The sequence below is a fragment of the Zingiber officinale genome, chromosome 7A (assembly GCF_018446385.1).
Source record: "Zingiber officinale cultivar Zhangliang chromosome 7A, Zo_v1.1, whole genome shotgun sequence".
Taxonomy (NCBI): domain Eukaryota; kingdom Viridiplantae; phylum Streptophyta; class Magnoliopsida; order Zingiberales; family Zingiberaceae; genus Zingiber; species Zingiber officinale.
Window position 1 is genome coordinate 142,204,858 of NC_055998.1, and position 10,910 is coordinate 142,215,767.

The 10,910-nt window shown below is 36.7% G+C and overlaps 1 protein-coding gene across 1 annotated transcript; it reads right to left on the reverse strand.

The window, feature by feature from the left end:
• Window positions 1–2,813: 2,813 nt before the first annotated feature.
• Window positions 2,814–7,563, reverse strand: LOC122003049 (uncharacterized protein At5g02240-like). The gene is made up of 7 exons (XM_042558480.1): window positions 7,308–7,563; window positions 5,087–5,358; window positions 4,974–5,010; window positions 4,663–4,760; window positions 4,162–4,223; window positions 3,236–3,359; window positions 2,814–3,072 (listed from the first exon to the last, which is right to left on the reverse strand). The coding sequence occupies exons 1-7, from the start codon at window positions 7,522–7,524 to the stop codon at window positions 2,953–2,955; spliced, it is 930 nt and encodes a 309-aa protein (XP_042414414.1). The 5' UTR covers window positions 7,525–7,563; the 3' UTR covers window positions 2,814–2,952.
• Window positions 7,564–10,910: the final 3,347 nt, after the last annotated feature.

Below are 10,910 nucleotides of genomic sequence, written 5' to 3' on the forward strand. Positions count from 1 at the left end.
GCTTTCCCCTTCCTGTCATCCCGCCTTGGCATTTCATCTGAGGAAGATCCTCTATCTCTTCGGGCTGGTATGGCTTCAGGGGTGCGAAACAAAGCCCGATGGAATGCGACGGTGGTTGGAGGTGCTTCCGCTCGGCCATGAGACGCAGATGTTGCTTGCTGCTCCGCCCGCTCGGCGGATGCTTTTTGTTTTTGCTCCATGAGTTTTGCGGCCCTTATCTCGACCAGAGCATCGAGTTCTTCTGTTGAAAGCGTCACCGTGTGTTGTCGTCCAGCCTCGTCCATTGTCTCCGATCGGATGCAGGAGCGTTCCCACAGACGGCGCCAATTTGATCCTGTCCGATCGTCTTGGACCTCAAGGCCCGTGAACCCGTCTGGGGGGTGCTCCGGCGAACTGCAACAAAACCGAGCCGGGAGGGTGTCCGGCGGCGGTCCTCCGACGCTTCAAGTCAAGCGGGAATGACAAAAGGTGGCCTCAATATGAAGACGTGCATACCTCCGGTGAAGAAATGGAGGCCTTATATAGACCTCGAAGAAGCCTAGGCGCGCCAATCAAAGCGACCACCTGCATTTGACCATGCCGAGCATGGGTCTGTCGAAGGGCCATGCCCGAATATGGACCCGTCGGAAAAGGCGTCCATGAGGCCATACTGCTCTGTATCAACCTTTCCATGATGTGACGGCAAGATCCTCCATCGTGCGATCTTATGTACGGCCTAATCATCGGACATGCTTCTGCCGATATTCCATATCCCGAGCCGAGCGCATAGGCCGCTCGGCCACCTTTTCTCCCTCGCCCTTATTTTGTCCGGGCGGGTTGCCCGTTCCAGCCGATCGGGCTCCCGGTCGGCCCTTCGATCCTCCTGCCTTGGCGTCGGAAACCCAAACCCATGGATGGGTTATCTAACTCCGCTCGGACATACCCGGATGATCGGCTCGGCCATTAACCGCTCAGTCAGCCCTTCATCGGTTCTCAAGCTGAGACCCTTCAGGAAGTGGGTCCCCCATTCTCACTGCCGGATCACTTGGTAAAACCGAGAAAAATGTTTTCCCACAGTAGTCAACTACAGTTTCTTGATTTACCTCCTCATCGATGATCGTAAGATTAACCGTGTTAAATTATTAGGGTGGCAACTTCTACTTTTTACTATAACTAATAAAATTAAACATCTCTAATAATATTTATTTTAAAAAAATATTAAAATCTTATTTTTTTTCTATCTAGGACCTCAAAAAGGTTGAGATAACCCTGTTTAGTTGTAAGACGAGAATGTTCATTAATGCAATCATGATTTGAATGGAGACATGGAGAATGGAAAACATGAGGGAGAGAAAATAAAAATAAAAAAGAATAGTCGAATTCTTGATTTAGTCAAGGGGAAAATAAAAAACAAATGCTAGCTAAATAGTGACAAATGAACCGCCACAATGATGGCAATCATGATGATTAGACTAAAACTCAAAGAATCGTAAGGGACGATTGAGATGAGATGAGTATAATTATCTTTGACTATATTGATTAGATTAAAATTTGAAGAAAAAAATATGATAAAATAAAATTTAAAAATCTCTTTTAATTTAACTATATGATTAGAAAAAAAAACTAAGAGAGTGCGAGTGGTAAGAAATAGGAGTGACTAGTAATTTTTATTGATTTGTTTGATGGACAAGTATTCAATTTATTTTAGCCATTTAACTAAAGGACTGTTGAGATTAAAAAAATTTATATATTTCCATAATAATATGATATTATTAACTTTGATTCTAAACTTTCATCATTTTATTTTTGAGCTATATCAAAAAAATCTCATACCAAAAGAGATATTTTCATCCCTTTTTAAATTCATAATTTTTTCTATGTTAAACTTTAATTGTATTTCCAATAGAACGCACATTTGCATAATTTCCACAAGACACACCTAATTTTCAAATTTCCTAAATAACACATTTATTTTTCATTTTACTCTTTCCACCGACCACAACACTACTATGATGCTGCATTTTAAGAATCAACATTATTGTAATATTTTTAAAAATCAATACCGTTATAGTGTTGATTTTCAAAATACAACAGTACAACACCACTTTCCCACTGCATAAATCTTAAAATCAGCCCTACTGTAATGTTGTATTTTGAAATGCAGTATTATAGTGGTGTGATTGGTGGTGTGATTGGCGGGAGAGATAACATGGAAAACAAATACATCATTACGCGTGCCTTCTAATAATTCCACAATTTTAAATGAGCCCTTTGGCCAATTACTGATTTATTTTCTATCCCTTGAGATAAACCCATCTTAACAATGCATTTGATAAAATACAAAAACAATATCAGCAATGATAATAACAAATCATTGATGACATTATTTGGAAAGTAGGGCAGTTTTATTGGATGTATTCAATGTTGTTGTAGAACATCATGGAGCAACAAGTGGCGCCAACAATAGGTAGGAAGAACAGGTCAGAGGCCAAATAGATTGCCATATATTGCTAGATTCTTGTGATTTATCAGAATTGGTAAGCAAGTACTTTGTCCACTAAATATCCACATAAATTTTAAAAGTCCACGTTCTTTTCACATGTTTAGCTGAACAAATACCAGATGAGTACCAAAAAAACATCATAACCGTATTAGTCAGCAACTAACAATGCTTAAGAATATCCATAAGCTAAAAATTTAGCACAATTGTAGGTCAACATATTAGGTTAGTGCCAAACAATGGGATGATGGTGGAGCTTAACAAATACTATGGTCACACAGTACTACAAAAAAAAAAAATATTCATGAAGATAGCGAATGCGATGATCACAACATGAAGAAAGCGAATTTAGCAGCACTTATGCAAATTAGATGGCCACATAACAACACGGAAAGTAAATGGTATCGTCAAGCTATTGTCAATGTGAACTCAAGCAAAACAAAAAAATTTAGCAACTTGCCCTAGATGTGACATCAGAAACGAGATGTAATTTGCGAGAATAGTGCCTTGAAATCAGTAGTGGGCGAACCTGTGCCCTCTGGTTTTGATGCCAGATCAAGTGCCTTAAACTTGGACTCCTCAAACTGAAGAGCCTGTGCATGAAAAAGGAAATCTTCAGGTTTACATTTTATAAGTGTCTGTTAAACTACTTTGTGAATATGTAATCAGGTTAGATTGTATAAATATTTGTAAATATGCATCATGGCAAACACATTACACATCTATATTTTCCTTCATGATTTCAGTTATACATACCTGGATGCAAACCTCTGCTACATCAGCTCTTGCGATTGTCCTAGTTTCTGTCTTGAGAAGCTCATCATCCTTTCCGACGAGCAGTTCTCTCAGGCCCCCGTCTTTGTCCTGTAAACCTCCAGCCCTGTTTCAGATTAAGATATTATTTGGAAGAAATACACTAGTATACTTTGAGATCTTGCTGAATGCTCTTGGAAAGATCTTTAAGTGAAAGATCTTGCTTGTAAAACTTATCACAGAATGCTCTTGGAATCACAGAATATAGATCCTATTTAGGAATGGTACAAGTCAATCCATATAAGCCTCTCTACATGGTTTGATTGGGTCGGATTTATGATCCCATCAATCTGGATAAGCATGAGTTACCCTGATCACTCATTCCATCCGAGGTTATCTTTCATAATAGAAAAGGAAAAAAGAAGGGGAAAAAAACTAGTGAAGAAAAGAAGAGGAAAACTAAACTTTTGTCATTTCTCCCTAAGCAATCCAGCAAAATTAACCAGAAAACAACCTTGTTTATACACTGATACATGGACTCCTGATTTGCCGACACTCGAACACTAACACTCCGAATAGACATTTGATGTTTTATAGATGGTGTAAAGAATTTTAGAAATGGTTTCCAAGTCTGAGTAGCATAGTGCACATTAATGACCCCCTAACACAATGGAGCATTCTTCATTTTCTATCTTATTTTATATCGCTCTAACAAAACACAGACTCAATGATCTAAATAGCTACAGATGTACTGAACCCTAAGGTCATTCAATCCTATAGCGTAGCCTAGAATGTGATTCTAAAAGAGAGTGCTAATTATTGAGCATATTGATGAGGTTCGACCATCCGAGCATGACAAAGATATTCTTTTATGCTAGAAAAAATACAACACACGTATATTTTTTTTGCTGCAGATTCAAAGATCATACCTTATAATTGTATATGGTATCCCGGAATCTGCTAAATATTGTTCAGCTTTCCGCTTCCATACCTGGAAGGTTAAAAGTGAAAATTGATTAAAAAAATGTTTTTCCTGTAAAGTGGCAAGAAATTGTAACAAGTCAATATGGAATGAGGCAATATAGGAGTCTGCTAAAAAGAGGATCAATTTTAATGAGAACAATATTTCAAGTGTTTATAAATCATAATTTAAGTAGCATTGGAGCAATAGGAACAACCTGATAACAGTTTCTATCCTTGGATCTAAAACTATAGATTGGCAGTATATTAGCCAGATAGATAAAACATCACTAATTATCCACTAGATCAATCCTTTACTTTCATATGAGATCTATTATATCTGCTTTTTCTAGTCCAGAAGTGAGATGATTTATAAAGTCACCAAATAAAATTCCTTCTAGAATAATCTTACATGGTCAATGCTGAGGAACTATAGAAAAGAACAACTGCCACCGGATAGAACTGCTTACAAGTATGTTTCCATTCCCAATGTTGTTCAGTGGATTATTGATGTCTGCTCCACCCATGGAACCAACCAAAACTATTTGCTTAACACCGACAGCTTTAGCTGCAGAATTACAAGGTTTAGATAATCAAGACAAAATGGGATAGCAACAAATGAGCAACATTCAGAAACCAAGTCATCCTCTATTCAGCAAAATGTCCTTAATAAAGAATGGTGTAGCTCAAGGAAGAGGAGCATGATCAAAATGACCAAGAGTACTGCACACAGGACAAATACATGTGAGTATTGAGAGAGGAGAGGAACACAGTGATTTACCAGCATCAATTTGATTCTTTTGACCAATCCAATCAACCTAAATAGCGATATACATCATTAGGTAAGGAAAGCAAAGATGAAATTGGAAATATATGTTACGACTTAATTGCTACCTGCTCAGGATTTAATCCGTCTTCGAAATAAAACTCAGGTGGTTCACCTTTGGTTGGGTCAAATCCTGGTTTCATCTTTGGCACAGCACTCGTGAGAATGATGAGTGCATCTATACCTTCAACAGCAGGAAGGATGCTATCTACATTCCTTATATCACCTATAAAAACATCATCAGCACCGCCTATTTTCTCTTTGCTCTCTGCTGTCCTAACTAAGCCTCTAGCAACAAACTGTTCTGGTCTTTCCTTCAGCTTCTTGTAAACAATTTGGCCTAAGTTTTTCAATAAACAAAAAACAAAATATGTGGTGTTAGAATAGGTTTATAATACTTAATGTTGCAATATAAAAGACGCCAGTATGTCTGCATACTCATATATGATGCACTAGCAAAAATTCCTATCTTACGTAACATATTTACATCCAACCAACGCATGGACACTCTTGTTAGTTCCAGTTCATTGAACTTTGCAAAGCGAGTTGTATGGTAAGTAGTTGATGGAGTAAAAGAAGGAGAACGACAAGTTGTGCAACAAGCTTATGATATGGATCATGCTCAACCCACTCTAGATATTAATGATGATTCATTATGCATCAATGGAGGCCCAATTACAAGGGCTAAGGCTAAAAAGAGGAAGGAAGCACTTAATGTGCTAATTGAAGATGTGAAGGCCAAAGTTACCATTGAAGAAGGTTTGACCAAGAGCAAGTCATCCGGCTTAGTCAACTTAATTCAAGCCTTAGATGAGCTGAATTAGCATTTAAGTCTCATATCTATGCAGTATGGATATGTAGACTCAATTTGGACTCAATTTCTACCTTTATTTGGGTTGTAATAATGTCATAAATTTAAAATGGCTAAGTAGTCTATATAGGCCTTTACTAAATGGGTTTTCTTTTAACCTTTTAAGGTTTTTTGGTCACCCTATAGATATAAATAAGGGGGGTGATGGTCACACATGTATCTTTGACATATTTTTCAATCTAAAGCACGGTGAGGCTTTCGCTTGTTGGTTCTTCATTGAACTAGAACTTATCAAGGCATCTCCTTGTGGCGTTCAAAGACTTATCAACCTCAATCCCAAGGTTGTGGTGTCTTCCATCTTCTATACCAAGGTTCGTGCTTTCCTAAGCATTGGGTCGAGGTTTCTTTTCATCCATCTTATCATCTTAGATCTTCCTTTTTTCTGTCTTCAATTCGTTGTGGGTTCTTGAGATATCTTTCTCGTTGGGTTCACATCAGTAGTGCAAGACATGAGTTGAGGCCAAAGTGAAGGGTTACCAAAAAATTTTGAGGAACAAGACCATATGAGTAAACTAAAGCTATTTTGGGTAATTAGATATCCTAGAAAAGCTATTATCAAGTAATTTTGAGTTCCACTGTTCATCCTTGAATGATCAGGGGCTGCTTCTATCTTATGTATTCAACAACGCACAGAGAGCCATAGTAAACATTTGGTATATAAGTCGATATTCAATCCTGAAAATTGGTGTCACGGAGGAATATGTAAGATTGTAAAACAAATAAGAGATGTGACCACATACTAACTGCTTTAGGTAGTATAACGGGACCTATAATATACGTGCAGAGCAACCAGTGGAAGGCATAGAGAGCTTCCCAGAAAGACCATTTGTCACTGAATCACTAGCTAGAATAATAACGGGGAAAGAAAAGAGAAACAATTCAGCACCAATGGAATCGGCACTTTAAAACCCACCAATTGAAGTTGTATAGCACCTAAAACAGATTGTAATATTAAATTCCCTTTTTACAAACTCGTATACTTGGGAAACTCCATTAGCCACTCGTTCAATCCCTTGTTGACTGACACAAGTCAAGCGCTAATTGCATTGCCAGTCTCAATCCATGTCCTCCCCTAATTACTATCTGCGGTGCCAATAACAAATATAAGGCTTCAGATGGGTCAATTTCGTTTAATACTTCTTCCCAGATCCAGTGTACGTGTCCAACCCAGCTACATTCCCGTCTTCTCTCGTATGCACACCTAGCAAGCAAGACAGTTCCTTACGAAAGCCACTGACAAGTCTGATCCAATAGTGACGCCCATCATTACTCTCTAACCAAGGTCCCCAAACCCTAGTGATAGATCAGTCGTATTCCCGCCTTCATTACGATCGATTGAAACACGACGGAGCAAAATTAAGGTGAAATCGGAGCTCAAGTAGGGTGGCGCGAGTGGACTAAGTGATTTTTCGAGGCACCTGTTCTTCCACCGGCGCCGGTGACGAGGACGGAGAGGATGGACCCGTCGGCCACTGCCACGATCCTGGTTCGCCTCCTCGCGGTCGAAGCTCTGGGGAAGCGGGAGAGCGAGAAGGAAGCTGGATCTTGAGAGATCTTGGCAAAGGCGGAAGAAGCGCTGGCAGGGAAGGAGACGCGCATCGGCATCGGCATCGCCATCGCCATCGCCATCGCCATGAGAGAGCGGCCGCAACCCCACCGTATCTGCTTGTACTGCGACAGGCGCGAAATGAGTCCTAATTTATACACGATTTTTTTTATAAACAAAATCACAATTGAATTTAGTGCGATTTTTTAAAAGGTTTTAAAATGATTATTAATTTTATTTTTTGTCTTCGACTTTATACACATTTTTATTTAAAAAAGAATAATCATTAATAGGAGGTTCCGTCCAATTGGTTTTTTCCTAAGGCTCGAGTTCAATTCCAGTTTGAATTCTTATGTACGAGCTTTTTTCTAATCAAATTAAATAATAAAACAGCTCAAACTTGATTTGGAAATTGGAAATAACTCATTTAAAAATAAAATACTGTCCACCAATACAAGGAAGATTTCATATAGTAATATATTATATTTTAACCATCGCATCGCCTTGAAAGATATCGGATGTAGTACCAAATATGATCGGTCATAGTCAGTCTCAAGCTCGGATAAAAGAGGAGGGTTACATTAAGTTGTCAGCCAACGTCAAAACTATGGCAAATATTCAATGAATGGATCCATTAAACTATTGTGTTAATATTAAGTTGTTCCCCAGAAAGAACGCGTTGCAGGGTCTGACTGTAACGTCTCGACAAAGACTGCTACATCTCCAAAACTCGGGTGTAGTGGTAAATATGCAAGAGTTCACGTTACAGGGTCCGACTGTAACGTCTCAGCAAGGACCGCTACATCTCCATGAGAACTTAGGTGTAGTGTTAAATAGGCAAAAATTCTCACACCATAGGTTGAATAAGAACAAATATGATAAGAAAACTAATAATCTAAGATTTGGAACATGGAACATAGGAATTCTCACGAGTAAATCAATGGAGGTAGTAAATATGATGATTAGGAGAAGAATTAATATTTTGTATGTACAAGAGACGAAATGGACAGGCGAGAAGGCAAAGATGATAGAGAACTCGGGTTTTAAGTTATGGTATACTGAAAAGAGTAAAACAAGAAATTGAGTGGGTATTATTGTAGATAATTTGTTAAAGGATGAAATTGTAGGACTAGTTAGAAAAGGGGATAGAATTATAGCCCTTAAGATAATAGTGCGAAAAAACTATGAACATAATTAGCGTATATGCACCACAAGTAGGATTAGATGAAGCTACCAAAATAAGATTTTGGGAGGACTTAGATAAAATATTATAAAATATTTCACCAAATGAAATTATTTTAATAGGAGGTGATCTAAAGTGACATGTCAGAGTGAAAAATAAAGAATATGAGAGAGTATATAGTAGTTATGAGTTTGGAACGAGGAATGAAAAAGAAAAAACTATATTAGATTTTGCGATAGCATATGACCTTATATTAACTAATACGTTTTTTAAAAAAAGAGAAGAACATTTTCTCACATTCAAAAGTGGGAATAATAAATCGCAAATTGACTTTCATATAGTTAGGAAGAAAGATAGAAAGATTTGTAAAGATTACAAAGTCATCCTTGGAGAAAGCTTAACTACCTAACATAGGGTAGTAGTGTTGGACATATGTCTCAAACATAGTATCAATAGAAAGAAAATATATACAATTCCTAAAGTTAAGTTGTGGAAGTTAAATGATGGAAAGCAACATATATTTAAGGAGAAAGTAGAAGTACAAGCATTAGGTGAAATATACGATGACTCTAATACAACATGGGATAAGATGGCATCAAAGTTGAAAATAGTAGATGAGAGTGTACTCGATGAGTCAAAGAGACTTGTACCACTAAGTAAAGAATAATAGTAGATGAGAGTGTACTCAATGAGTCAAAGGGACTTGTATCACTAAGTAAAGAATCTTGATGGTGGAATGAGAAAGTACAAGAGAAAGTGAAAGAAAAACGAATAACTTATAAAGAATTATATATTTGTAAGAACAAGGAAAACTTAGAAAAAATATATAATTGCTAAGAAAGTAGTGAGTGAAAAAAAAATAAAATTTTTGAACGATTATATAAAAAATTGGATACAAAAAAAGGGAAAAGAGACATTTATATAATAGCTAAAGTGGTAGAAAGAAAAACAAGAGACCTTAGCCAAATAAAATGTATTAAAGATGAATGTAATAGGATATTAGTAAACGATGGAGAAATAAAAAAGCGGTGGAAGAGACATTTTCATCAACTTTTTAATGAAGGTTTAAGCGATCAACTTAACTTAGGTAATTTAAGTAGATCAAGTGAGCATAGAAATTTTAATTTTTATTGTAGAATTCAAACTTCAGAAGTAAAACAAACTTTGAATGAGATGCACAATAGAAAAGTCATTGAACCAGACGATATTTCGATAGAAGTATAGAAGTGCTTAGGGAGACAAGGTATTGAATGACTTACAAAATTATTTAACATGATATTGAAAACGAAAAAAATGTCTAATCAATGAAGGATAAGTACTCTAGTTCCCTTATATAAGAACAAGGGAGACGTACAAATTTGTGCAAACTATAAGGGTATTAAACTAATGAGTCATACTATGAAACTTTAGGAAAAAAGTAATAGAAAAAAGATTAAGGAAGAAAAACCACAGTGACAGAAAATCAATTTGGGTTCATGCTTGGAAAGTCAACAATATAAGCTATACATCTTCTTAGACAATTAATAGAAAAATATCAGGAGCAAAAACAAGATCTACACATGATATTCAATAACTTAGAAAAAGCTTATAATATAGTCCCAAGAGAAATTATATGGAGAATTTTAGAAAAGAGAGGTGTTAGCATAACATATATTGAACTAATTAAGGATATGTATGAGGATGTAACGACCAGAGTAAAGACTTTAGGCGGAGTAACTGAAACATTTCCAATAAAGATAGGGTTATATCAAGGATCAACTCTAAGTCCCTATTTTTTTACACTAATTATGGACAAACTCACTGCGCACATTCAAGATACAGTATCGTGGTACATGTTATTTGCAAATGATATTATTTTGGTAGATGAAACACGTGAAGAAGTAATGCTAAATTAGAATCTTTGAAGAAAACACTAGAAGGAAAAGGTTTTAAGCTTAGCAGATTAAAGATAGAATATATGAAATTTAAGTTTAGTAATATTAAAAGTAATGAAACTATTGTTAAGATACGAGAGGACGAGTTGTCCGGAACCGAGAGATTTAAATATTTAGGATCATTTTTGCAAAATGATGGAGGAATTGAGAGAGATGTCTTACATAGAATACAAGCAAGATGGGTGAAATGGAGGGGAGCGCCGAGTGTTTTATGTGACCGTAAAGTACCTCTTAAACTTAAATGTAAACTCTATAAAATCGTAGATAAACTTACTATGTTATATGAAACTGAATGTTGGCTATGACTCGAGCACATGAGCAGAAGATGAGAGTTACAGAGATGAAGATGTTAAGATGG

Bases quoted from the DNA above. Each gene is read 5' to 3' on its own strand.
- LOC122003049 (XM_042558480.1), bottom strand. From the start codon at position 7,524: ATGGCGATGGCGATGGCGATGGCGATGCCGATGCCGATGCGCGTCTCC. The intron at 4,761-4,973 runs GTAAATCACTGT...GTAATTCTGCAG, and splicing joins AAAGAATCAAATTGATGCTG to CTAAAGCTGTCGGTGTTAAG. The intron at 4,224-4,662 runs GTAAGCAGTTCT...TTAACCTTCCAG, and splicing joins TTGGGAATGGAAACATACTT to GTATGGAAGCGGAAAGCTGA.